Source organism: Toxoplasma gondii, chromosome IX, assembly GCF_000006565.2.
Source record: "Toxoplasma gondii ME49 chromosome IX, whole genome shotgun sequence".
NCBI classification, from domain to species: Eukaryota; Apicomplexa; class Conoidasida; order Eucoccidiorida; family Sarcocystidae; genus Toxoplasma; species Toxoplasma gondii.
In genome coordinates, this window is record NC_031477.1 from 3,781,342 (window position 1) to 3,808,843 (window position 27,502).

Consider the following 27,502-nt stretch of genomic DNA (forward strand, 5'->3'; position numbering starts at 1 on the left):
CTGGAAAAAAGAAAAAGGGTGGAATTTTGCAAGACGCACGCTGGAAGCGGCCTCCTCTTCGCCGAGCGGGAAAACGCAGAGGGGAGGCAGTTGGGGGTGGTTCGTAAGGGTTGGAGGTTTGCGGTCGACAAGGCGGGTAGAGCATCCGCGTGCAGTCACAGGAAACGTTTTTCAGTTAAATTCTTGGAACAGGAAGTCGCTTACCACGATACTGCACTACCCACCGGTTTGCGTGGTGGAAAACCGGAATACACTTTTGTCTTACAACATCTGAAAGAAACAACCGCATTTGTGAACACCGCTTCAGATGTGAGTGGAGGTCTACTCTTACGTTCCCGTCTTACCCGTGGGATCGCTTTGTGTTTTTGCTCCTTACTCCGCCTCGTCAGAAGCTGCACACAGGGGGGGCTTCTTACGCGCGGATCTGTGGAGAAAAAGGTGTCCATAGAGGGAAGTCCCTACTGAAGAGGCTCGCCACAGAACGCCGCTAGCGTGACCGGGGGCTACACTAATGTTACAGTTTCTGTAGAAAGATACCGCGTACCTAGACAGGAGCGGCCTCACTGCTAGAATGCGACGCTTGGAGTAGAGTTCTAGCAAACCAAACGGGTTTCGGTCAGACCGCGAAATGCACTGAAGTAACACCACTGAACAGAAAGCAGTCGATGAAAACCTGGCGCGGATGTCTGTCAACGAAAGCAGGGCAGGGAGAAGGCGCGCGTGTGCAGCTGCGAGCCTGTCAAGAGCGGATTTTCAAGATAAACCACTAGTCCAACGCCTCGCATCTATCTACACATGACGCCTAGAACATAAACGACGTGGAAAATGGTGGATGTCGGGCATTGAAGTCCAACACATTTAGGAACCCCACTGTAGCAACCTAGTTCCCCGTTATTGCTGCACCAGTATTTCATGTTGAGCTACTCTGCACTTGGGGCTGGGTGTCCGTGTAGCTTCTCATTGCTGAAACTCCCCGTTACACATTATAAAACGGGATTATTCCCCTAGATAGGTATCGGTAGTCTAGTAATAGGTGTCATGAGTAACGCTGGGTTTCTACCCGGGACCGCACATTGAAACATAACTGTCGTCAGCGATCTCTACGGCTTGCATTTAAATATGTATGGGATTGAAATTGCTTCCCTTTTGAGTGGGAAGCGCCAAAACAAAAGTACTCTGTTTGTTGTTCTGCCACTAAAGCGGTTGGAACAATGCGATGGAGGCGCCTTGTCCGCCTCTCAGAAAAGAACAAAGAAACTGGAGGGAAAATGCACACTGTCAGACTCATTGAACATCGAGAAATCCCTCAAGGAAGCAGACTTGAAACCGTCTGCAGACGTGTTGCGTTTGAAGGAAAACCAGGACGTATACAGACGCACCACTGAAGCAAAACGTTCAACATCGGCATTGTGTGCAAACAACGAAAGAAACTAGAAAGGGTTCCACGGTGTAGCAAGTGACTAGATCCTCTTTCGTGCCTGTTTGAGGAACAGGGAATTTCTTGAGTGGCGTTAATGTTTCTATAGATGCGCCACCGGCACGCGTGAAATGCCTTTCAAATCAAGGGTTAATAGACACATGGTCCAATCTCTGTGTCTGGTAGGTTCCCTCACTGGTGTCTGTAAGAAAAACGACAGACAGGTTTCTTGATATCTTCTGGGAAAATGACATCTCTCGTTTTTTCCCATGAACTTCGTGTGAACAAGACTAAACCGGACTGTCGCTTTCGGCACGACTGCGCTAACGGGTGTAGACTAGATCCACCTGCACACAGGGATGCAGAGGAGCTGTCACAAACGTGAAAATGTGACTTCATCAAAGCTAGGTCTTGTCTATACATCTCTAAGCACGCCAATCTACATATCTCATATCCATGTAGAGTTTCACCGGTTTCACCCAGGTGGGTCCGGTGGTTGTATGTCAAAGCCATTGTTGAAACTGGTCAAGGTTCCCAGGGAGTGACCTGGTGAGTCACACCGAGTATTTCTACCCTTGTTTTTCCGACTGCAACAGAGGCCTTCTTTGGAAACGTCAAAATCCGGAATGGGCTCCGACACAGTGTGCCAAAGCCCCATCGATTTGCTACTTGGGGTTAAATCGAAACAGCGGTGTTCCACTCGCGTCCCACTTTTCTGCTTTATTTGCGATTCGTGTATGCAGGAGAGAGAGAGGTACGCCTATGGATCTACTTGTCCGCGTACCACAACGACAATTAATCGGCGTCCCGTTGGCTTTCTGTGTTCTTCTCATGCATGTCGCGAAGCTGTCCGAACGAGCTCTGGTGGCTTGGCTACTCCGCGACTCAGAAACGATGTTTGGGTCCTCCGAGGCTTGATCAAAGACTTCCGAGTTTTCTGCGCGCAGTGGCACTTTTGAATCGCACCCTTTTCCCTCAAGCCACCTCTACTCGTTTGCCAACGCTGCACACAAAGTGTATCCGTAGTGAACACGAAATCACTTTCAGCAGGCAGCCCTTGCGCCGCTGTACAGGCTATACAGGTGTCTTGCGTATGCTCTACAGGTTTCGCTGCTTTTTTCGCTGTCTCTCGCTCCCGTGTCCGGACTTAAACCTGGATTGCAACAGACCAACTACAGTTTCTGGAAAGCCCTTTTTTCTGAGGGGATCTTCACAGGTTCTGTTGCCACCCCAAAGGCGCCTCAGCCCGAATCCGATTCGTGGCTTTTTTTCGGTACGACTGCATGCACGCAGGGTTCTTTGCGCGGGTGTAGACAGTGCGCGGAACATCGACCGTTCTGAATAGCTCGATTTCCAGGTCTCTAGTCCGCGAGACACGCTGTTTTTCACGAGGCAAGTCGAGAAAAGTCGTCTCAGACTGGTATATCCTAGATGCCCTCGTCTTCTTTTCAGTCGCTTTTCTCTAACCGGGACACTTTCCTGGGTGTCTGCGAGGGCATGCACCTCCAAGACTCACATTGTGGCTGAGGAAACTGCGTCTTCTGCCCTTCGGTGTCGCTGTCTTTCTCTTGTATAGGTGAATTACTGGCCCGTCTCTTGCTTCTTGCATCTCCCTACTTGCGTCTTTTTCTAGCCAGAGCTTCCTGGCGCATTTCTGAGCCGTCGCAGCTTGTGGCCGCTCTCGCTCGACTTCTGTATGTACCCTTGTCACACTCGGGGGCTTTCGCCCCTTCCGAGTGACCAGAAATGGCGTGCTTCCCGTGTGTGTTCTTGCCCATGGTGTCGGCCAAGACAACACAAAAACACTTTTTCCCCGAAGCCGGTCGTGCTGCCTGAAGTGCACGTCCATGTACTGGCACTCTGCGCTTCACTAATACCTCGGCCTCTGTGCACCAGTGGTGATGCTCGGATATGTTGTTATGTTTGTTAGAGGCTAACTACCCGGCGAAACGCCCCTTTCCTTTGTAACACGCTTCTCTTCTCGTTAGTATATTTGACGGGATCTCCTCTCCAGGCTCTGCGCGTGATGGGAAGCGCTTTCCGTGGCAGTCGACATTTCGAGTAACGCTGCACACTGCAGATATTTGTATGACGTGATTCACGGCGGTATCAACTTGTGTTTTGCCCGTTGTCATGAGCAAAAAGGCAGCGTTGCCTCTTTTTCCGGAAACACGTGAGCACATCGCATTCTCTGGTTGAGCGGAACTCGACAGAATGGACGGCTCCGGTGAAAGCAGCGGGCACCTCTTTAAGCCAGGCCACGGTGAAGCTCGGGTGTCTGTACACCGCGGATCGCTAACTGACTCTGGCAGTCTGCCTGCTGCCAGTCGCTGCCACTCCCAGGACAACAAACTCTCGCTTCCGTGTGCAGGCAGTATGCTCCCCGCAAGTTCTGGCCGCTTCTCCTGCGATTCCGCTCTCTTTGGGGGACCAGTCGACTCTGCGTGCTCGTCCGATTGGACTCCCGTCGTTTCCCCTTCACGCGACCTTTCCGCAGATGGCACAGACAGCTCCTCTGTCTCCGGCTCGAGGGGTTCTTCTCTGCCCTTCGGTTCTCCGACTTCCGCACTCTTGCGGCCTTCCTCAGAGGCCTCGGCGAACTTCCCTAGACTGCACAAGAGTGTGCATGCGCTGGACGACAAAATGCGCGGCCTCGACGCTCAGCTGTATGTTCGCCCGCACCAGACACTGCCGCTGCAGCCCCGCCTCCGCGAGACAGACCTCTGTCGCAATGGCGAGGACGGAAGACCCGGGAAATTCGATTCTCCACACCTCGGCAGCAGCGCTGGCCCCTACGGGCATTCGTTTCTTGCGAATCCCCAACTGACACCCTTCGTGCCACAACACCTGTCTTCCTCTCCGCCGCAGCCGGTGCTTTCGCCTCCCGGAGAAGAAGGGAGAAACTCGGCTGCTTTTGGAAAAACCGTCTCTCGTCTCAACACTGGCGGCGGGGAAAGACAAGACTCGAGCGAGGACCAGGTCGGGGGCACTGGGCGACAGTCCGACCAAGCTACGAAAGCGAACTCCGGATCAACTCCCGCCGGGTGTGCGCAGACGGCTGGACTTCTGACCGATGTCCAGTCCTCAGGGACGAACGTGGAGCATGGGAGAGAACATTTTTCAACTCCACAAAAACCTGCAGATGGTTCGGCGCGGACATGCGGTTTCCGAGAGACTCGCGTCTCGCCTTCGAATTCGTCGCTCCCACGAACTGCATGCAGGTCACGACTAGACGCTTTTCTGCCTCAGAAATCGGTTTCACCAGACCACGAACATGTGCGTGGCACCGGAGGCGCGCGAGCGTTTGTCGGAGGCGATTCGCCGTTCCCAGAGAAACCGGATACCTTGCCAGCGACGGTAACCGCAGAATTAGCTACTGAGGCACCGCCGGCCAGCCGCGACCCCCCTGTCGAGGAGTTCCCTGGTGCACATGAACTTGAGAGCTTGCCCCCGCCTCACGTGAACTCTGGCCGGCCACCAATCGGAGAGAAGGACGGTGCGGCCGCCTCGCCGGGGGTCTCTCGCCTGCCTTCGCAGGAACGTGTACATACACTTCTCTATCCGAATGAGAAGGACGCGTCTTCGCTCTCGAGGTGCTGTCCGTCTTCGATGCAGCCGCCGCCGGCGGGCCCTAGGCAGGAAGAAGCGCGCTCGTTCTCTGTCTCGGCTGCATCGGCTCCAGGCGCTCCTCCAGGAATCGTTTATCAAGCCTCTGCATGCGCCTCTCCCGCCACGGTCGCTTCCTTCGCCACTCCCCTCACGACCCCTGTGGGAGCTTCTGCGCAGTCAGAGCCCGCAGCTTTGCATGCACACTCTCGAAGCCGTACGGGCGCCCACCCAGAGGCCTTGCCTCCAGGCGTCCCCGGCGTCACGAGCCAGCTAGGTCGAGGAGCCAGAGGAGACAGAGAGACCCTGGCCGGGGGTGCCAGGCCCGGACAGGATGGTGTGTGCGAGCGACGCGGAGACGTGGCGAGGGGGAGGCTCGGGGGTGTCTCCGTCGCTGGAGACGAGGCGGCGGAGGGAACGTCTCACAAGGCAGCTCTGGAGGGGGCGTATGTCCAAGACGGGTGTTCTCCTCAGCCTTTGAACCCTCACGCACCCAGTGGCATATCTGCCCCCACCAACGGCTCTTCAGAGCTCGCTTCTTCTGCGATTCCAGCGTCGACGTGTCATGATGCCTTTGTGCGTTCGCCGGTTTCGGGCAGCGACTGCATGTCAGTCGCGAACCCAGGAGGCCCCCCAGGGGCGCTCGGGGGCCTCTTCCCGAGTCCACGCGGGCCTAGTGGCCCCCGGCCAACTCCACATCCCGCACAGATGGCGTTTGCCTTTGTAGGGCAACAACCGGTTTTTCCGGGATTCGACGCATCGCAGCCCGCAGGGTCTACTTTTCAATATCCCCCCATTCGTGGAGCTGTCTCTGGGGTGTCTCCCCCGCCTCCTATGCACCCTTCCTCCTTTGCGCAGCCTGTCTGGTCTCCAACTTCTGTTCCTTCTTCTTCTGTCTCGTCTTCTGTTTCCTCCTCTGGCGTCTCTTCTTCGGCGCCTCCGCCTCTGGCAGTGGGCTTTCAGAATCCATGTCCGTGGCGGCCGACAGCTCCCCGGGACCGGAGCGAGGGGGGCGCGGGATCTCCAGGAGTCTCATGTGGGTCCGCGCCTCCGGCCCCCACACACCCCACAGGAAAAGGAGGAGCGGCGGGGCGCGCCGGGAAGCAGCTGGGGCAGGCGACCCGGTTTCTGTCGTCGGTCTCTGGGGTCGTGTACGACAAGGGCGGGGAGAAGTGGATAGCGCGGTGGAGCGAGAACGGGAAGCCGTTCAAGAAGACCTTCGCTGTCGGAAAGCATGGCTTCGACGCGGCGAGGAAGATGGCGGAGGACTGTCGCCTTCAGGCCCTATACGCGAAGCGGTGGAACAGTGCCTCCGGACTTCCTGCGAGCTTTTCAAAGAGCAATTCTCTGGGTCGCTCGACGCCCGGCGACAGGGGCAAGACCGAATCCACCAACTCCGCGAAATGCAAACGCGACACGTCCGGGGAATCCGGGTGTACAGACACCGGGCTCAGGTCCTTGCACATGGGGGGCGCCGGCGACCTTTCTTCTCTCGGCCACCCTGGAACGCCTCCCAGAGACCAGGAAGGAGCTCCGGCTTCGTTCCTGCTCGAGGGAACTGGCGTCGTCCGCAGCTCGCAGGTCCAGACGCCGTTTCGCCTCTACGACAGCGTTCCTTCTCCTCTTCGCTCTGGAGATGCCCTTGGCGCTCAGCGTGGATTGGTGCCTCAGCTGCTGAACAATGCTCTCGTGGGGGTCCCGTTTGCCCCACCGCCTGGTGCTTCGCACTCGGGATGCTCTGCGGCCTTGCCTCCCGGGCCAGGTGCCCCGGTACAGGTCTCTTCGCCTCACACAGGGTTTGTTGCCCCAGCCGACGTGGATGCTCCACCCCGGGACGGTTTGGAGGGCCTTGGCGGGGCAGCCGAGGTGTCTCCTCAAATCGCCGTCCAAGACGGTGGGAAGAAGGGCGAGGGACTGCTTGGGTCGGCCTCCTTGAGTGTTCGGCGGCGGAGGAAGCGGGAGCCGGATGAGAAGTTCAGTCCTGGAGAGAGCAACGCAGCGGTGAAGAAGACGCCGAGGCCGGGGTCTTTCCACCCTCATTCATGTCCAGGATCCGAGGGATTTCGAAGCCACGATGGACCTGGAGATTCAACAGAAGCTCGATGCGCGGGCCTCCCAGCTTTCCAACATGCGACAGCCCCCTCTTCTGTATGCTGGCCGTCGACAGCTTCTCTGCCTTCGCTCGACAAAGCAGGGCAAAGAGCCGAGCACGCTGGACCTTCTGCTTTCTCGTCTTTTTCGTCTGTGCAGCAGTCCCCTGGGTCTGTCGAGACGTGGAGACCGGAGGGCGACGGAGGGCCTGCGTCTCCGGCTCGAGACGCGGGGCGCCGTGGCGCGGAGTCGGAGGAGCGGGAGACGGGCGAGCTTGCAGGACCTTTCGCAGGAGTCTCTGCCTCCGCTGGATCTGCATCTCGGAAGGGACAGCAGAAGCAGCTGACCCGGCAAATTCAGCGACAGCAACAGCTCTACCGTCAACAGGAGGCGTTGCTCCAGAACCAAGAGGAGCTCTTCTCGCGACTGCTGCGCCGTCGCTCTCGACAAGAAAGAAGCGACGTTCGACGCCGCATGCAGCGAGACGTCTCGTCGCTTCGGCGCCTCCCGGCCATGCTGCTGTCTCCCCTCAGAGACACCTTGGTGGCCTCTGCTGCCCGGTTGCCTCTGGCGACGAGGGGCACAAAGCGCGAAAGCCAGAAAGAGCGGAGAGACTGCGGGGCTGGAATCGGAGGCGAGACTGCTTCGGAGAAGAAAGAGATGGCTGAGCCAGTGAGAGTCCACCGGCGAGACAGAGGAGGCGCAAGAGATGAAGAAAAGCCTTCGACAGAAGGAGTGAGGCAGGCCGATCCCAAAGGAAGAAAAGCAGAAGGTTTTCCGACCTGGGTAATCCCCCCAAATGAAGAACTCAAGGCGGCGCAGGTCTTGCGCGCCCTCAGAGTCCAGCGGCGAGCCGCCGCCCGAGAAGGCAAGCTCCTTGAATCCCTCCTCGTACACAGGGGGGAAGGAGAAGGAACTTTTTCTGAGGAGACAGAAGGCAATACGGGGATAGAGGATGCTGGGACCGAATCCGATGCGACGGTCACACAGGAGACAGCGGAGAAAGTCGTTGAAAACGTCCAGAAAATGGAGGAACTCGAGAGCAAAGTAGAAAAGGAAAATGAACGGAGAAGGGAGGCCGAAGACGAGACACCAAAGCAGAGCAGTGAAGAAGCGCCTGGCGTTCAGCAGTCCCCACACAAGCTCTCGACCAACAATGAAAATGACGCCTCGCCCCAGAAACTCACAAAGAGCGTGCGTTTCGCGGAGAGTGTCGCCGGGTCGAGCTCTGCCGTACAGACAGCTGGCGCGGCTGACGAAGAGCCTCTCGCCACAGAAACGCTCGAAGGTAGGGGTGCTGGCAAAATCTGTAAAGATTCGATTGGCTGCAAGGAGACCTCCAAGAAGAACGGAACGCGAGAGGAGAAAGACTCGGAAAAGAGGGAAGCACTTTCTCTTTCAAGGAAAACAGAACTGCGATTGACAACCAAGCCCCCTTCATGCGCCCTGCTATGCGCATGCCACCGAGGGAAAGAAAGACACAGTTATACCTTATTTTGATACGTATATATATATATATATTTGTTTGTATAATTCTCTGTATCGTGTTTCCCCGTATATAGTTTATATATATATGTATATATATATATATATATAGATAGATATGAACAGAGGCCTGCATATTAGCATTTGCGTGTCTTGTGAGCATTTTCACGAAGGTGGATGGGCCTTTCTGTGTAGGACGCGTCAGCAGTTTTCTCGGATGTTGTGTCTGTTTCAGGAAGACGCGTCGGAGGAATTCCTGTTCCAGCGACGTCGTCTCCGGCTCCAGTCTTCCCATGCACTGCGGCGCAGCTCGGCGATCTTTGCATGGACACACTGTACGCTCTGGGGACCGTGCGTCCTCAGTGGCGACGGCAGGACCACCGCCGGGCCTTTGGATGGCACTTGTCGCAGATAAAGCCAGACCTGATTTTGCCATCTCTGCATGCGTCGCGCGTCCTTCGCCGTTTGTCGCCCAGACCCTCTAACGCCGTCGAGTTTCCTCGCGAAGAACTCGCAGCTGCATCCAGTGCGGCTGGCCTGGTGTACGGCGAGGGGCTGTCGTCACACCACACGCTACGGAGCTACGTGGACGCGTTTCGTCCTCTCTTCTCGTCGCCTTCGTCGCCGCCGCTGGAGTTCCTTCACCTCTCCTCTGGAGACCTGTTGATGTCCCTCTGGCAACTGGAAGAAGGCGGAAGGGCGGCGGTCATCGACAACGTCCTCCTCGCTCTCGACGCGCTGTACGAACGCCATACGGGGCGGAGACTCCGAGGGACCGCACCGCCGCCGTTTGCGGTTTCCAGTCCTTCTTCGGCACCTTCCTCGCTCTTTGCTTTGGCGCATCTCCAGGGCGGAGCGACGAGCACGACGCCGTTGCCCGCGACTGCGCTGCCTTCGCCTCCTTTTCCCAGAGTCTCCTCGGCGCCAGACTCTCCCGTCTTTGCCCCTGACGCCTCGCATGGGCCTTCACAGCGGCGGCAGGTGTCTCCGCATGTGACGTTTGAGACGCCACCGACGCACCCGAGAGACCGTGACTCGGAGACAAGTGTGGAGAGAAACGCGAGTCCGGAGGCGAGTCCTCAAGCAGCGACTCTCGCTGCACCTGCACCTTGTGACGGCGACCGTGAAGAGAACTTTGTGCTCGCCTACAATCCCGAGGCGAAGGCGTTGAGGCAAGTCAACTTCCTCGCGGTCGGAGTTCGGGTGTTCCTACACCTCGAAGTCGTCGAAGAGATGCTCCACCTCCAAGCAAAGATGCAACGTACCCCAGGCCGAGACGACAGAGCGACCGCTTCCTCAGGGCCTTCTGTGGACGACGGCTCCGGTTTAATGACGAGTTTGCCTTCGACTTGTTCTGGCGTATCTGGGAAGAAGGACCCAATGCATTGGTCTGCTCTCTTCGTGACTGTGCCGGCTCCAAGTGTCTCGACAGCTGCGTCGAAGCCGCTGTTCGTGGTGGCCGAGATGGTCGACCGGCGCCTTCAAGTCCCATGCGGTGAGCAGCTTCTCTTCCGGCCGCTGCCGCTCTCCCCGGCGGCGCCTTCTGCTCTCCTTGCCTTCGCGCCTGCGCGAGTCTGTCAGCTTCTGCGGGCGGGCGCGATGTGTCTGACGCGCTTCACCGAGAAAGAAGGAGGCAAGAGACCGCGAGGCAGTGCCCAGCGCTGTAGCGCGGCCTCCTCGTTCTTCTACAGTCCCCCGCCTCTCGACCTTTCTCACCTCGCCTCCTTCGCGCCCGCGGCGTCCACGCTGACTCCGCCTTCGTCTCCCGCGTCGTCGCCTTCAGCCTCGGCCTCGCAGACTGGACCGGGAAGAGCCAAAAGCCGAGGAACCTCCCCGGTTGGCCCTGAGAGTCCTGAGGCTGCCAGCACAACTTCCGACGGCCTGGCGGTGCCTGGATCGGCCTCGGCGGTCTCGACGCCTGGGGTGCCAGCTGGGGCTTCAGGCGCGTCTTTGGGGGCGCCGGCACCGTCGCCGATGGCTTCTCCCGGGGGGTCTCCAGGGCGCCCGCCGAAGCCGGTGTGTTGTCCGGCGGCACCGGGGATTGAGACAGCGTGGCGATGCAAGTGCAGCCACCGGCGGCATGAGCTTCAGTTGGAAATCAAGCAGAAGTTGAGGCAGGACAAGAAGCGGTGTTTGGCGCTGATTCGGGAGTACCCGGATCTGTCTCTCCTCGTCGGGGCGCCCCCGGCGACCCCCCGTGAGAAGGAGACCGGTGCGAAGCGCCAAGCGCCCGAGGGCCGCCGCACGGCGACCCCCAGTGGCTCTGGGACTCTGACCGCGAAAGGCGGGGACCTTCAAGGTTCGACGCCGAGCGGTGCGGGGCTCCTCTCCTTGGCGCGGACGTCGCAACTCGAAATGCTTGCGTACTTGGTTGAAGTCGACCCTTGGAAGTACGCGAAGAATCGACAAGACGCGCCGAAGCCGGAAGAGATTCCCGGCCTGCTGGCAAAGTACAAGGCCGCTGTGCGGACTGCAGAGTACGGCCGAATGCTTCAAAAGTGGAGGGCAGGACAGAGCCGCGAGGACGAAGGGCGAGGCGGCGCGGACGGGAGGAAAGAGGGCGACGGACTTCTTTCCCCGACGGCGTCGCCTCCGAGTCGCCGAAAGCAAGGAAAAGACTCTTCTCCCAATTCCGCCTCATCTCAGGCTTCGGGACCTGCCCCGAGTCCTTCTCTCTCGCCGGGCGCTGGAGCCGCCGCGGTCCTGGAGGCCGAGAAGCCGGAGCCCCAGAGCCCACAGGAGTCTCCATGTCCCCTCGAGCCTGCGGCAGGCCAGGAGCCGCGCGCGACCTCTTCGGCTCTCCCGGCCGGCTCGCCGCCTTGGGCGCTTCCCCTCGTCCCGCCAGGGGGCTCGCCGCGTGCTTCAGTGTCTCCGTCGGTGCTCGAGGAGCTCCTTCGAATTCAGACGGCGATGTCGCAGCTGGCGATCGGCACGGCGATTTGTGTGCGCGTCAAGGCCCTCCTGGGTCTCCCCGCGGGCGCCGAGCAACACATTCGTGGAGTCGTGACGAGAAACGCGCTGAAGTTTCCATGGGAGAAACCTGCTGCTCCTCAAGTGCAGGCAGCCGGTCCGAGCGTCGGCGCCTCGCGGACGTCGCCCTCGCGGCGGCTTTCCGGCGGAGTTCTGCCCGGGGACGAGGCCGGCGAGAGGCGGGAGAAAGGCGGCGCGCGGCGAGGAGTGGCAGAGGGGGACACTGAGAAGAAGGAAGACGAGGGAACAGCTCTCTGTGCGGGCAGCAGGGAGACCGAGGCGGACGGCGCAGGGTACCTCACGCTGTCTCTCAACAACCGAAAAGAAGAATTCATTCTCAGCTTCCGCGAGGTCCAGTGCCTTGTCGCCCAAGACGACCTCCGTCTCGTCAGAACGCGCGCGCGACAGTGGGTCAGCTCCTTCGGACCGCAGCCCAGCGCAGACCGGAAGGGAGAACGAGAAGAAGAGAAGGAAACTGGGGGACGCACTCGCAAGTTCGTTGTTGACGAAGACTTTTAACGAAAAAGAGAAGGCAAGAGAAACACAGAGCGAGAGCGCGAGAAGGAGTGAGCGTGAGAGTGCTGTGTGGGGTATGGGGTGCAGGGCCTTCTTGTGTTTTGCGGAGACGGACATCGGGTCACGAGACGGTGCACTGTGCTGCAGACTTTGCGAGTCTGTGTTCCTGGTGAGTGTCAAATGTCTACCGTCTCGACAATGCGACGTAATCCTGAGATTGTTTGTGAGAGAAGGAGACACGCATACGCAGTTCCTTCAGAAGTGACTTCTGCTCTTCGGAGTCACTACCTGTCAGGATCTACTGCTTTCTGGGAAATCTGTCGGAAGCGAAAAGAACTGGTTTAATCAAGAGTGTCTCGGCCGCAGATAATAGAACGAGGTTAGGACGCGAGACTACTCAGTGGCCACCGGCTCTTGGAACCGAGAAACTGAACTCCAGGTTTTCTCGCAGGACCACTGCGACCATCCACGTGCGTTCATGCCTCTCTCTTCTCTCTTCTCACCATTATCTCTTCCCTCTCCTCCTCTTTCTTCTCTTTTTCTCTGGGGCTACTCACGTCACAAAAAGCATGCCCTCGCTTCTGGTGGAACACACGACGAAACACAGGAAATCGCCTTCGAATGAAAACAGAGGAGACAGACAAGGCAGAGCGCAGAAGCCCAACGCCCTAACCACGAGGCAAAGACGTACCTAGAGGCTCCTTGGCAAGGGATGCGCTTCGAATTTGGAACGCGCCCTTGCTCGGGACGCGTTTCAGTCCCCCTGATACAATAGGATAAGTCACTGCCAGCATAGGAGCTGTAAAGATGGTCGACTCTATGACTTCATCGAATATAACTGCACGCAGGTGAATGCGACAGTTCAAACTGCAGCAAAAGGACTCCACTCAACATCTTGTCCATGTGAACGCCGGTTTCCGACTTTTAGAAACAAACACTATTTCCAGCTGTCAACCTGAGGGGTCTCGAGAAGTCAAGAACTCCATACGCGTTTCGTCCACCTAGAAGTTCCTGGGACATCCAAGAACATGTGTGTGGATGCGGTGAGACACTGTCGTTTTTGAGTCGAATTGCATGCAGTGCAGACGAGAGTCCAGTTCTCGGCGCCTGTTTCTGCTTATATCTTGACGATTTTCATCCAGCGTTCATTCTGGCTGCCTTTTTTGGGCGGGGAAAACGGGGGAGACTCTGCCTGGAAGTGGCGGACCAAAAGCTGGAGTGCCTTGAGTGTCTGTCTACGTGAAAGACTCGAAACGTTGCCAGGTCACACACAAACAAAAAAGTAAAAGTGAAGAACAATATGCTTGTATCCATATATATAGATATTTATATATATTTATATGTTTTTTTATGTGTATAACAGCTGGTGAAAAGGTTCTCTCCATTAGGATCAAAGTTTGGAATGTTCCTCTTTAGAGGTCCTGGAGAAATCTTGACACATATATGTATCCATGTATATGAATGTGCACATGTCCATATATATATATATATATATATACATGTTTATATATATATATATATTCAAACGCACTTAAAGGGGTTTGTATGCACCGGTATTTGTAAAGCAAAGGTTTGTTCATAACTGTCAAGATTGAAGTGTCTTTTCTTTCCGAGGTTCACGAGGAACGGAGAGACATGGAGAATACAGCGAATGCATGCAGTTGTTTTCGAGAACAGATTTCAGTTCGTTTACCAGACGAATGGTAAGTGCAAACCTCTGCAACCTACAGCAGTTAAGCCAAAACAGCACAACTCAGTCCCTGGTCGAGGGTACCCTTGTGTATGTACACCCCAAATGCATGCATTCTTCTGGACCTCGCCTCAGGCGCTTTTCCCACGCTCGCGTCTCCTTCGCGACCGAGACATCCGACAGAGAAACCGAGGAGACACGACGCGGAGCGTCACGCATTTAAGCGAAACCCACACACACACACACACTGAACAGACACCACAAATGAGACATTCCTAACTCAAGGAACCTCTCTCGTCCTCTCCCTCCGTTTTGCAGTTGTGTCTGCATTCATGAATTCGGTTTTGCAATTGTGTCTGCATGCACCGACCGCGGCCATCCCCGGGCGCCTGCTTCAGCACACAGACAAACTCTTTTCTCGTTCTCTTTTCCCCTCTTTCCACAGACTAGCACTTGGTTCTCGACATTTCTCTTCAGCTCTCCGAGCCGCAAGGCTGTCGCTTCTCTGCCGACTCGTCGAATCGCCGTCGATCGCTGGCACGGACTACACGCTCTGTCTGTTCGACTTCCTTCTCCCTGGGACCTTGGGTTTGGTCCGCAGCAAGAGACTGGCCGCTCGACGAAGCGGGCAGAAGACGAGGGGACTTTGTTCTCTCTCGCGGTCGATACGAGAGAGGTAACAGGAATCCATCGCCTGCACCTCGTCTTTCGTCTCTTACACAGCTGGAAGTATATTCAGTGCCTTAAGGACTGCAGTGGGAGCGATCGCCAAGAACTCGAGAGTGCGTCCAGCGAGATCTCTTCATCAAGTCTTCAGCCTTCCATCTCGACTTCGCGCTCGTTCGGCACCGCTTCCTCTTCACCTGCCTTTGCTTCCTCTTCACCTGCTTTTGCTTCCTCTTCACCTGCCTCGGCTTCCTCTTCTTGTATGAGATCCTCAAGAACGCTTTCTTTTCGTGCGAACAGACTCTGAAGAGTCGCAGGATCTGCCGCTTCAAGTGTCTTCGCAACGCCCAGGAGCCGCCAGTGTCTCTGCTGTCGGACGACTTCTTGTTGGAGTCGCAGCGACTTCTCTTCTGCACACCTGCAAAATGCATGCAGCGAGGAGAGAGAGACTTTCTTTTCAACTGCAAACGCGATAGGCGTCACAATTGCTTCGCTGAGGTCTCGCGAGTTAGCTGTACGAGGCTCTGGCGACTCGCGATGTACCCTGCTGTAGTCTGTGCCCCCAGACGCAAAGTTCACTTTCCTGGGCACCGCTCTACAGACGTCGCTCTGCCGCGATCTCTCGAGCTGTGTGTTTGCATCGACTTGGCTGTTCAGATCCATCGACGGGTCTCTCTCTCTCTCTTTGAGTTCACCGAGGAAACATGAACAGACAGGAAAGCAAGCAAACGGCAGAGAGAGCGACGCAGCCAACCACACCTTTTTGCCATCGCTTCGAGTTCCTCGTCTTCGTGTCTCGCTTGACGGCTGCACCCCACGCTGTCTTTTCTCGAGCGTCCTTGGGTGCGCCTCCGCTCGTTTTTTTTGAGTCTCTCTGTCTCGGTCCTTTCCTTCCTTGTGTCTCTGTCTCTTCTCTCCTTTTTTTCTGCCTGCGCTGCGGCAACCGTTTCTTCTCTGCTCACTCGAGAATGCGGGGATCGATGCCGGCAAGTCTGGCGACATGAATGCCGTGCGACTTTGGACACACACCCTTTGTGAGTTTATACAGAAACGCGAGAGACTGTTGTTCTTCGTTGATGGCTGCCTTCATGTGGACGTTCACCACATGCGGATGGCCCTGCATTTCGTAGCAGAGGAGGTGATAGTGCGTCGCGAACAGACACCGACACTGAACGCAGAAAAGCGGAGAAAAAACGCCGTCTTCCAAGAGAGCGTCGGCACGACTCCGACGAACAGCGAGCGGCTCTCGACCCCCAAATGACGCAGACTCTGTCTCTCCCAAAGAAAGAGAAAAGGCGACAAAAAAGGAGACAGAAAAAAAGGCGACAGACAAAAAGGCGACAGACAAAAAGGTGACAGAAAAAAAGGTGACAGACAAAAAGGCGACAGACAAAAAGGAGACAGAGAGCACCCGAGTCGCGTGGACCATGCGGCGTTGAGGAGAGAAGCAGATTCAGGAACCGCACATGCGAATACGATCTTCCGGCGTCGGGATGCGAACCGACGAAGTGACTGCGTTTTGCAACCGTCTCCTAACCTTTGAAATAGAGACCTCTAACGGACAGATGTAAAGAAGCACAGACGAAGGAGAAGAGCTGAGCAGAGGAAAAAACAGCGGGGACGAAGAGAGGAGAGAAAGGGGAAGAGGAAGCCAGGGGACAGGCCACCGACCAGGAGACAGGAGAGGGGAGGGAAACGCAGACAGAATGAAGAAAAAAGCGGAACCAGAGGTCTTTGGAAAGGTGAAACTTGACGAGGTGCGCTCCTTCGACTCCACGGACGTACTTGTAAATTGTCAGTGATATGTTCGAGAGACGCAAGAGCAATCGCAGTGCCGTCAAACGTGGAAGTCCCCCGACCCAGTTCGTCGATCACAGCGAGAGAGTGACGCGTTCCCTGTCAACGCAGACGACAACCAACGCGTCAGGCATGCTTACACGATCCTTTGCATTCTCGTTTTTGGTGTTTTATCTGCCTGTCGCTTTCTTCGCTTCATCTCGATTTCTTTCACTCTCTTTCTGTCTTTCGCTCTCTGTTGTCCTCTCCGATTGCCTCCGTAGATCCCTTTCTCCCCTCACTTTCTTTCTTTTCATTGACCTTTCTCTGACGCTTCCCCTTACCCCGATCTCTGTCGCGTTTGTCTCCGCCTCTCTCCACCTTTCTCTCACACTGCGTCTTCTCCATCTGTCTATCCCTTCCTCTCTTCCCCGCTTTTATCTTTCTTTTCTCACGACTCCTGTTCCGTCAGTCCGTGCGTTCTCTCATGTGTGACAGCTGGCACTCTCGAGTCCGGGAGAGTTCATGTCCGTCGTTTCCTCCTCCCCTTCTTTCTCTCTCCCCTTGTTCGTCTTTTCCCCTGCCCTTCGCTCTTCGTTTCCTACGTAGGTCATGAGTTCGGAGATATCCTTCAGCTCGACCAAGAAGGTGCTAGCGCCTTGAAGAATTGAGTCTTCAGCGCCGAGGCGCGTAAAGATCCGGTCGACCGGCGAGAGTGTGCAGCTGTCGGCTGGAAAAATAAAAAAAGGGGGAAACGATTCAAAAGAATGGACAAACGGAAACAAAGGAAAAACACAGAGAAGAAAAAGACGGATAGGAGGAAACCGACACACCGGTGCAAGAGGAGCGGAGAGAGCACAGAAACAGGAGCTCCGAAAAAAAGAGACGAAACTCCACGGGATAAGCAACGCCAACGGCAAAGCGAGGTCAAAAGAAAAGATATGGAGAGACGACACAGAGATGAGAGAGCAGGAAAGAGAAAAGATGCAAGGAGAGACAAGAACGCACAGTCAGACCCAAGGGAACCAGAAGGAACATATGTCGGTGTAGTCAGACTCTTCACGTTGACTGAGAGATCCGAAGTCCGCAACTTTTTTACGTTTTCTCTCGTTTCTCATCGACACCCCCAACTTTACGCCAGCGCGGCCAGGACTGACAAGAGAGTTTCCCCACGACGTCACGTCTCGTCTTCCCCTTCTTATATTTGCTTTTCAATCTAAAACCATCTCTTTGCCTCAGAGCGACATTCTCGCGCAAATCCGCTTTCGCTTCGAATCGCGTCGCTCGCTTTTCTCGAACGACACCCCCCAACGTCGCTGTCGACCCGCGACCGTCATTTGTTCGGCGAAAGGCCCCCACCACCGGCTCGCTCGCCTCTTCTTTTCTTTCCTGTGTTTGTACCGTTTCTCCTTTGTACGTCCTTCGGTGGCATCCTTTTTCCTAGGAACACCGGCGCCTGAGCTCCCCGTTCTTTTGTGTTCTTGCCTTGCTCTCGACTTCCGCGTTCCCAGCGAACCTTTCCTTCCCTCTAAAAGACGCGCTTTTTGCTGGCAGCACATGGGGCAGTCTCGCCGCTTGTTCGTCTCTCTGTCGGCTTTCGCTTTTCACTCTTTCGACGCTTCTCCTGTTCACTCTTTCGACGCTTCTCGTACAGCGTAGGAGGCCTCTGAGTAGTGGTAACTCTAGCGTCGATGGAATAGAGTTCGCGAGAACTCCAGAGGTTCGCTGCGTACCGGGAACGAAGCATCCAACCTGTGCCATGACGACGCAGAGAGCAGCCTGTCGGAGCAGAGTGCTCTTTCCCCCCATGTTCGGACCAGTGATCAGGAGAGTTCGCTTCGACTCGTGAGGGCCGCAGTTCAGGTAAACGTCGTTTGGCACAAAGTTGTCCATCAGCGTCTCCGCCACCGGGTGTCTGCAGGTACGACCGTTTGAAATAGAAACAAATGCGTTTTCGTCTCTCGACCGAGTGGCAATGCTTTTCAGGTCCGCGAACGAAGCTGCATATTCACTCCGCGCCGATGGTCTGCGGTGATTTGACATTGAAACGTATCCAGTGTAGTCGAGAAAGCGGAAACGGTGTGCAGCTTACTCTTCCGATAGAACGCCACTGTTTGTCTCTTTGGAACGAAAAACGAAGAACCACAGCGGTGCTCACTCAGTGAAAAGACAAACGGCCTCGCTGTCTTTGAGAACGCGTCCACTGCACCACTCGCGTCCGAGAAGCCTCGCGCGGCCAGACAACACACTCAGAAACCAGTCGGTGGGTCCTCGGCTTATCGACGGAGACTGAGGACTCTCAAGCACCTCGCAGACCACTCCACGCCTTCCATCTCCAAATGCACACGAAGACGCGCAAACAGGTACTACGCGCTACATGTTTGTGAATATGCGGTAGGTAACGCGTCTGCCAGTGAATCATGTACACCGTCTCTGACGCCATGGCGATGCATGCGACGCATCTGACTGCCGAGAGGAGACAGAAGAGACGAAGAGACTAGTGTTTCGCGTTTCCATGTTTTTCGGATGGACCTGCAGTTTTTCAAGGCGAGGATCGGAGGTGCGTCTTCGCGAGCTTCGACGATCGTCGGTCTGCACATTTGCCCACTGTGCCCTGTCCAGATGAAAAAGAAACGCAGCGTAACACCAAGAATTTCCGCATTCTCCCAAGGTCCTTCTCTCGCCTGCGCCTGCGTCACAGAAGCTCCACCGGAACCACCGGTGATGATCCCCTCGTCGAAGGCGTGGAGAGAAATCAAACGAACGTTCAACGCGCTTTCTTCTGCAGATCGATGCATGAGCAATCGTGAGAGGGCAGGCGTCTCGGTCACCGCCCGGACAGGAAACGAGACAGAAACGCACAGCGAGGAAACAAAGATTTTCCGGATTGACAACGCGACAGTGGACGAGTTGCGAGGTTCTAGCAATCAAAGCTGCGCGTCTCCACGCTCGTCTCCTGCGTACAGACACCGCATCGCGCCGCCGCCAGAGAGGCGTTTCCGTGTTCACCTTTCCGTTCCTTTCACAATCGGCAACCGACGATTTCTACCTGGGTGAGTAGCGACGACAGTGGCGAGAGACTGCAGACAATCGAGCTCTGCAGCCACTTGAATGGCGCGCCCAAATGTGTGCGTGAAATGGCTGTAGAAGGCGTTGAAGAGAATCGAGAAAAACGGATAGAACGTATCTTTCTGCTTCTGCTCAAGATCTGAAAAGCCGACAGCGACACAGAGGAAAGGCCAGCTGCAGAAACGGATGCAGAAAATGCATGCAGAAAGCGCAAGCGCCTCACCAACCTACAAACGCCTCCGAGACGAACGCGCGCGCGTCCACGGAGGAGTTGGCGGCCAGGAAAAACAGGGAAAGAGAAGGACGAAAGGGACAGCTCTTCGACGCGAGTACGCCACCGTCACAAACAGTTGCGAGGGAGAGCCAAAAGGAAAGAAGAAAGTTCAAAGAACGCTCTGAGGCAAAACGCTTACCTTCAAGTTCAGCCACCAGCTCGCAGATCTCTGGTGTGCGGAAGCTGCAGGGACAGAAGGGGAACAGTCCAGCCCTTTCTGCATTTCTCAAAACGAATTGACGGCCATTCGAAATAAAGTCGGGAGGCGACAAAAGACGCGCTGCCCGAAGGATGTTCACGATTCTCACGAACTGCGTGTCTGGCGACGCGAAGACGCGAAATGCCAAACGCTTTCGAAAGCAGCAACAGACACAGTCAGAAATGTCTTCTGTCAAGATGGAACTCCCCGTGTACATGCACATGCGGAAAGCCTCAGCGTACTTGACAGATCACCGAGTCTTCCGAATTCTCTCCACTGCCTTCCTTATAGTACACGGGTGCACTGTTCTACATCGACGTTTGCGTCGCCTTAACTCGAACTGAAACCGCACAGATCCATTGCATTGCAGTCAATGCCTGAACGCTGTCTGTGCTCGCGATTTCTCTCTCTCTCTGTCTCTCTTCTGTGTCTCTAAAAAGCATGTCTGCGTCTCCACCGCCTCGTCTTTGTCGACCTGTGTCTCCATGCCTTCACGTAAATCTGTTTGCATAGAGAAGACCCATCCGTGGACATGTCCTCCGCGGCGTATACGCGGGTGTGCATGGACAGAGGCCTATGTAAGCCATTTATTCGCGTCTCTCTGCTCCAAAGTCCTCACCGAAAAAATCCTTTTCGGGACGAGGTAATGTCGCATTCGTGAGTTCGCAGAAGCTCCTTGGAGACGGTGTCTGGACATTCGACCTCGTACCTGCACAAGCGGCGCAAAACGAGACGATGGTTCCTGACGACGACGCCTGCGTGGTACACACCCGACGACGGCGTCCGAGTTCCCTGTCTCTCAGGCGACTCCCTCCCGCAATCAAGAAAAAAGCCTCACTTGAATTTCGAGTGGACGAATTGGAGGGATTTCATCTTCCACGAACTCCGCAAGTCGTCGAGCAGATTCTCCAGCTTCTGCTGCACTTCCTGCATCTCCGTAACTGTGTCGTCGTAGGCTGCAAGCACACCCTGGGGATCCGCGAAGAGAAAACGCGGAGGAGAAAAGCGACTTGCGTCCGTCAGCAGTTGGGGACCGACACAGACGCGAGGAAGAGAAGAACGGCGAAGCGCGCGACGGAGTGGCGGGAAGAACGGGGAGAAATGAGGAGACATGTAGGTGGGGAAACAAGATTTGCAGGAGATCGCGTCTGTCTGCTGCTGGTCCCCGCATTTCACGACGACGTTTCCTTCAGAGATCTCGCTGCGTCGCTGAGTCTCTGACGTTTTCAAAAAAAAGCCGTGCTACACATGATGGAAAAGGCGTTTTGCGTCTTCAGAACGACCGATTTCCAGACAGCAGGCAGCACCGTCCGTTGGACCGCAGCGGCGTTCGAGTTGCTTTTCTCTTACCTTTGCAGGGATTTTGTGTCCATCTGCGTTGATGGCAACTTTGCTTTTTAGACTGGCAACGAGTTCCCCGAGAGGAGGGAAGAGTCCGCCATGTTCTCGATCGGCACAGAGGTCCAGCAGGCGACCGCCTCTTCCTTCTTCGCCTTCTCGCTCTTCTGCGGCTTCTCGCTCTTCTGCGCCTTCCTGTCCGTGAGAGGTTGCGAGTCTTTGCGCGAGTCGCTTGGCGAGGCTTTCGACGCTGAGAAAGGCGTCGAGGAGAGCGAAGAAGTCGGCCAGAAGTTTCTGATGGAAATGGTCGAAGTAGACCGCGCGGCGCTCGCCCTGCAGTCCCTGCGCGCAGATCTTGGCGGAGAGACGTTCGATGTCGGGACAGGCTTGCAGAGCTTTGCGGATGTCCGCCACACTTTCGGGGGAGTTGCACAGCCAGTCGACGGCGTCCAGGCGGCGCGTCAACTCGGCAACGTTCCGCAGCGGAGCGACCAACCACCGCCGCAGCAGCCGGTGTCCAAACGCCGTGACCGTGCGGTCGAGGTACCCCAGAAGTGCCTGCTTCGCGCAGCCGTCTTGCGTCTGGAGAATCTCCAGCTGCCGGAGCGCATGTGCGTCCAGAACGAGGACGGAGGCGTCGCGAGGCCGGAAGCTCTCGAACTGACAAAGCGGCAAAACTGAGGCGTCGAGGCGACACTCGCGAAGATACACACACAACCCCCCCACTGCACAGTGCAAAGAAGGCCACCGGTCACACAACGTCCGGCACAACTCCAAAGACTGCGCTGGGGAAGACGAAGACGAGGACGACAGCGACGACGACAGCGAAGCAGGAGAAGAGGCAGAAGAGGAAGAAGAGGAAGAGGAGGAAGAGGAGGCGTTGGACTTCGAGGTCAGAGCGTCGAGTCGGGAGGTGATGTAGCGATCGACTTCGGTGTGGGCGCCGAGAAGGTCTGGGAAGGAAGTGAGCGGGGAGAGTTGAGGGGGGGACGGGAGGAACTTGAGCAGTTTGAGGACCGACGCAGGGATGTTCGTCGGCGAGTACACCACTTCGACAGGCAGCGTTTGCGCGAGGAGAAGCCGGAGTGACGGCCAAGCGGCTGTCGGATCGTCTGAGAGTCTCACGAGCGAGACTCGACATGTGGAGACATCGACGAGACACGCTGCGAATCCCGGTTTTAGTTCGCGTCTCTTTTCGCTGGTGTCGCGCGCGTCTCGAGTCGAAGAGTCCATTCCTACAGTCGCCTTCTCCGCCGCGTCCAAGCTCTGCTGCACCTCCGGGTCTCCTCGATCCCCTGCCCCGGTTGAGGCGCGTTCTCCAGTCTCACGCCGATCGGCCGCCATGATGTCGGCGCCGCGTCTGTCCGCAGCGACCTGCTTCTCCGTCGCGACCTCGGTGTCGACGTCCACCTCTTCGTCTTCTTCTCCGAAGTAGAGAACGAGGAGGTACCGCGCCGCCTGTCCAAGCATGTCTGCATGTCTCACAGTTCCTGCGGAGTAGACTTCGCAGACCTCGCGTCTGACCGCCTTGTCCTTCGCCCCGGCGGCGGCCTGGCTGTTTCGTTTCTCAAGCTCCTTCGGCGTCTCCATCTGCTCGACGACGACGACTTTGTATCCCGCCTGTACGAGCTGTCTCGCCTGGAAGTGCAGATTCTGCTCTGGGAAGCCGCAGTGCGGCTTCGCGTCTGCGCCGCCACCCCCCATCCACTTCAGGTCGAGGATGCGGTGCGCCGCGCAAGCGTCGCCATACACGAGTTCGTAGAACTTGCCAATCTTGAAGAGAATCAACTTGTCGAAGTGCTCCTTCTTGATCTCCCAGTACTGCGCCATGCCCGGCGTCATGTGCGGTCGCGCATGCGCGCGCGCCAGCTGAGAGTCCGGCGATGGAATCCACAGCGAAGAAAAGTCGTAGTCCTCGCCGCAGTCGATGGCGCGCCTCCCGCTGATGTCCCTCATGCGCGCAGGATCCGCCCACGGCGGAAAGCTAAATTGCCTGTGGTACATGTAGAAGTCCTCGATGTAGTGCCGGAAATAATGGCAGTTCTGAGCCGCCGGAGACGCCAACAAACGACGCCGCAACTCGGCCTCGTCCACCGCGTCCGTTGCCTTCCTGCCTGTCGAACACGGTAGTCGCGAAGACGAAGAGACAGAAGACGAAGAGACAGAAGACGAGGACAGAGAAGACGACAGAGAAGACGAAGAGGAAGTTGGTTCGGGTGCTGCGGGAGGAGACGAAGACGGTGGAGAGGTCACTCGGGGCGGCGTGAGAGAAGAAGTCGTTCCAGGCTTTTCGGAGGAAGCCGAGTATACGAGATCCTTCAGTTTCGCTCGCGATGAAGACGACGCCGATGATGACGCGGTCGTCCACGTCGTCTGAGATCCTTCCTCAACGCGCTTTTCTTTCTTCGGTGCGGGTCGCTTCTTCCCCCTCACTTCCTCTTCTTCCTCCTCTTCTTCTTCCTCTTCCTCTTCTTCTTCTTCGTCTTCTTCTTCGTCTTCACTGTCGTCTTCACTCTCCTCTTCACTTTCATCTTCGTAGCTTTCGTCACTGAACGCGGACGGCTCAGACTCTTCTTCCTCTTCCTCGTCTTCCTCTTCTTCCTCTTCTTCTTCAGGTTTCGCGCGTCTGGCCGCTTCCTTCTCGATCTTCTTCGTTTGCTCGGCCTGTCGCCTTCTTCGAATCGAGGGTGGCGTCTCCATCTTTTCTTCATCGTCGCTGAGGGCCAGTCGTCTCCGCAGTCTCTTGAGCTTCCGTACGTCTTCGCTGCACCATGAGAAACGCAGAGCAGCTTTTTTCGAAGAACCTATATTCCTCAGGCAATTGGAGTGAATGCGTTTGGATCTCCCGAACGAGGACTGTCCTCAAGAACCTCGAAAGTCCCTCTCTGGGGGAGCTGTTCTTCGCACGAACGAAGGCGTTCAAATCGTCTCACCCCCCGCAAAGCGTTCCAGTCGAACGCCTCGCGTCCACGGCACAGTTCTGCACAAACCTTTCAGGGCATATCGCGACAGCGCAATAACGAACAGGATGAATTTCGTTGAAAGAAAGTTTTGTCCAGGTGCTGACATCTGGGAACTCCCCTGGTGGCTTGGACAGAAGAAACGAAAACTCCTCGCTCTTTGTCGCGCCCTCTCCCCTCCCTCCGTCGTCTCAGAAACGGCAGGTTCACGATGATTGGCGCTCTGTTTACGACATTTGCTTTCTCGATTTCCACGCTTTCTGCGGCGAAGACCGCTCCAAAAACACGGTCCCCTTAACGCCGCCCAGAACAGCAGACCCAATTGTTTTCGCGAGCAGACTGCATGCAACGGAGGATTCGTCGACACAGTGACACCAACGAAGGCACAAACGCGAATCCCGCCAGGATCGAGTTACTCTCCTGTCTCTGTGCATTCAACTTTCTGCGCTTCCCAGTGGTGCAGCGATGCCTCGCGGATGATTTGAACGCAGACTGCCGCCAAAAAAGGTGAAGAAACACCGCATGCCCGGTCTCCGCGATCGTTCGGTCCAGAGGAAGAACCAGTCGAACAAAATTAAACTTTCAGGTAGAACCGCGATGTTGAACAAATCGAAGAGGCAAATGGAAACGATACTGAAGTCTTTACAAAGGAGGATGAAACATGAAGAGACTCACCTGCCCGGATCTTCCTCGTTCCCGCTGCTCGACCGCGCCGCTGTGCTGTCTCCCACAGACGCCTGAAGAGAGAGACAATTTGTCGCATGCGAAGAAATAATGAACTTCTGTGCAGTAGAAGAAAACCAAGGCGCGCATCACTTGGCTCCACAAAACGGACGAAAACGAAACGAACCACTTGCACTCGGAGACCATACAATACCCTCCCCCACACACTTATAAATAGTTAAAACCTACAGAATTAATAGACATATACATACATATATATGTATATATATGTGTGTATATATGTATATATATATATATAATTTGTTGGTGTATGTGTGCACTTCTTTATGTATCGACTCTGTACATGTACAGATATATCTGCATAGAAACAGGCCCCGACAGAAAGTATCTCCTTCGCAGTTGGACAATTGTAGATGAATATGCGTATACTGGTTGAAGCAAGCACATGCGTCTCTGCATGCGTTTTGAAGCATGATCTGCGTTCCACGTGAGACTTCTCCCTTTGATTTTCTTTTCAAGAGAAACAGATACTTGCAACTCACGCGCTGTCTCTTTTTCTCGTCTTCCGTCGGTTCCGTGGTGCTGTTGCGCATCTCTGTTTTCTGGACGGCGTCTTTGTTCTTTTCTGGGGAGCCAGCAGCTCCTCTTGGTGCGTCCTCGTCGTCTTGTCGCTTGCAGAAAACGCCTTCGCTGAATCGTCTGACTTTCCTTGTCGGCATCTCCTCTTTCGCGTTCTTTGCCGCAGCAGCGCCTGCACTCGCCGCCTGCGAAGTCTCTTCTGTCGCCTTCTCTGAAGAGGCGTCTCGTCGCTCAGGAGCCTTGCCGCTCGCAGGTGCAGACGCGCTAGCGGGAGGCTGTCGCGAGAAGAAAGAGAGAATCGACGCTTGTTTCTGCGAGACAGAAGTCACAGGAGAGCAGACGTACGCAGCTACCTCTCGTTGAAAAAAAAGCCGCGGCGCGAGCGAGGGAACTACGAACGCGCAAGCGGAACAGGGAAGAGATCCTTCTCCTAGAGGAGCTGCTTGACAGAAGGAAAGAAAAAGCGAGAAGAATGACGACCGAGACGAGCAAAGAGATTCCAGAAAGGAGACGAAGATCCCCGAAAGCAGACGAAAAAGACTCTCGCGGGGGTGTGCAGGCTGAACTTCCAAAATGGACATGTGAACAGAGACAGATATATCGACAGAGACACAATGAAAGGCCTATGCACAGATATACAGAAACGCATGCGTCGATAAATACAACTGCTTATAGAAACAGATGGAAACATTCAAAGAGAGAGAGGCGAAAGTGATCGATAGACGTTTCCGTTCCCACCCCAAAAAGACCTCGCCATCAAGCGCGCGCGTACGTACACCCCAACGTCTTGCAGACATACGGAGGACCAGCGGCACAGCAGCAGCGAAACAGCCTTCCCGTTTCTCTCTCTCTTTGTCTCAAAATAGAGGGAGAGAAGGCCAGCATGCGTGTATAGATGCTCACATCCATGCACACATTTGTGGCTGAAGATTTCTGCCCATCCTGGTTTTGCTCTGTTCTTCGCGTTCTGTTTTCCACTGTGTTTGTGTCTTGCTCGTTTCGTTCCTTCCTGCGTCTCTCCCGCCTTAAAACTCTGCCCTTTCTCCTGCAGGTTTTCGCTTGCCTACCTTCCCAGCGGTCTCGTAGATCGACCCACCGGAGCGTCGAGCGCCGCCGGGCCGCGCGGAGGCCGGAGCAGCCTTTGTCAGCTGTGGCGACATTTTTTCCAGCCGAACGTCGGACAGCGGCGCTGGGAGAAACGCCGGAGAGGGCACAAACGCGAGCTGCTTGAGGCTTGAGAAGAGAGAGAACGCGACGGAGCACACACGAAGGCAGGCAGTTCTCAGAACCTACGCTGAGGAGCGGAAAAGACCGGCGAAGCGAGCAGAGAAGCCGACGAGAAAGAGAAGAGGAGCTCAACAGGAGGGAAGAAGGCGCGAGTCAGGGGGACCGGACGGCGCCTTTGTGCGAAGATCCGTCGCAGACGAGTCGACGAAGATACACAGTCGCTCGACACCCTTCTTCGACAAAGGCGAGGGACAGTGAAGAATGGCCTCCAGTTTTTCGTTAAAAAAGAACGAGAGGGCAAAACGGAAGAACGGGGGGGGGGGGGGGGGAACCGGAAGGGCGGCCAAAGCAGTCTTCGACAGAGGTCGGTGCGTTACCAGAGTTCGAGTGTGCAGTCCACCCTGCTTCCCTCCATTTCTCCTTCGCCGTTACTTGTGATTCCTCGTTGGTGTCTCTCTTTCTCTCGCTAGGAAGAGAGACATCCGCTCGCGTTCTCAGCGCCTCTGCTCGCGTCGCTCTTTAACCAGTTGTAACGCTACAGAGAGAGAGACGCACACACACATACACACAGAGACAGAGAGACAGAAGCGCTCTCGGAGCGCAATCTGCGAACAGAAACTTGTCCGAGAGCGACAGTGCGGAGGCAGCAGTGGCGAGAAGAGGCGAAGAAAGGCGAACGAGAAGAAAGGCGAACGAGAAGAAAGGAGAGAGAGAGAGAAGGGAGACCAGAGCTCGAAGGGGGATCCAAGTTGCATGCGCGAGATTCCTTTGGCCTCCTTCCGAGAGGGGGTCGGCGCGGTGTGCAGAGCCTCCGTCGAGGAGAGAAACACCAGAGAGGAAAGGAGAGAAAAAACGAGAAGGAATGAGAACAGAGAACATGTAAGGAAAAACTCAAAGGGGGACAAGCACACCGCAAGACTCAAGCAGGAAACGTCACAGAAAGATGGTGACGAGA

General features: G+C 55.9%; 2 protein-coding genes across 2 annotated transcripts; one reads left to right on the forward strand and one right to left on the reverse strand.

Moving 5' to 3' along the window:
• Nucleotides 1-2,883: 2,883 nt before the first annotated feature.
• Nucleotides 2,884-13,349, forward strand: AP2IX7 (AP2 domain transcription factor AP2IX-7). Its single transcript, XM_018782114.1, has 2 exons — nucleotides 2,884-8,402; nucleotides 8,835-13,349. Exons 1-2 carry the CDS (start codon nucleotides 3,632-3,634, stop codon nucleotides 12,086-12,088), a joined length of 8,025 nt encoding a protein of 2,674 aa, XP_018636438.1. The 5' UTR covers nucleotides 2,884-3,631; the 3' UTR covers nucleotides 12,089-13,349.
• A 272-nt stretch (nucleotides 13,350-13,621) lies between these two features.
• On the reverse strand, nucleotides 13,622-27,424 carry TGME49_290640 (DNA mismatch repair protein MSH6-1, putative). The gene is made up of 14 exons (XM_018782115.1): nucleotides 26,388-27,424; nucleotides 25,284-25,631; nucleotides 24,733-24,794; nucleotides 21,110-23,861; nucleotides 20,598-20,728; nucleotides 20,379-20,468; nucleotides 19,700-19,743; nucleotides 19,267-19,425; nucleotides 18,750-18,831; nucleotides 17,951-18,132; nucleotides 16,823-16,947; nucleotides 16,227-16,337; nucleotides 15,404-15,609; nucleotides 13,622-14,859 (listed from the first exon to the last, which is right to left on the reverse strand). Exons 1-14 carry the CDS (start codon nucleotides 26,478-26,480, stop codon nucleotides 14,589-14,591), a joined length of 4,656 nt encoding a protein of 1,551 aa, XP_018636439.1. The 5' UTR covers nucleotides 26,481-27,424; the 3' UTR covers nucleotides 13,622-14,588.
• Nucleotides 27,425-27,502: the final 78 nt, after the last annotated feature.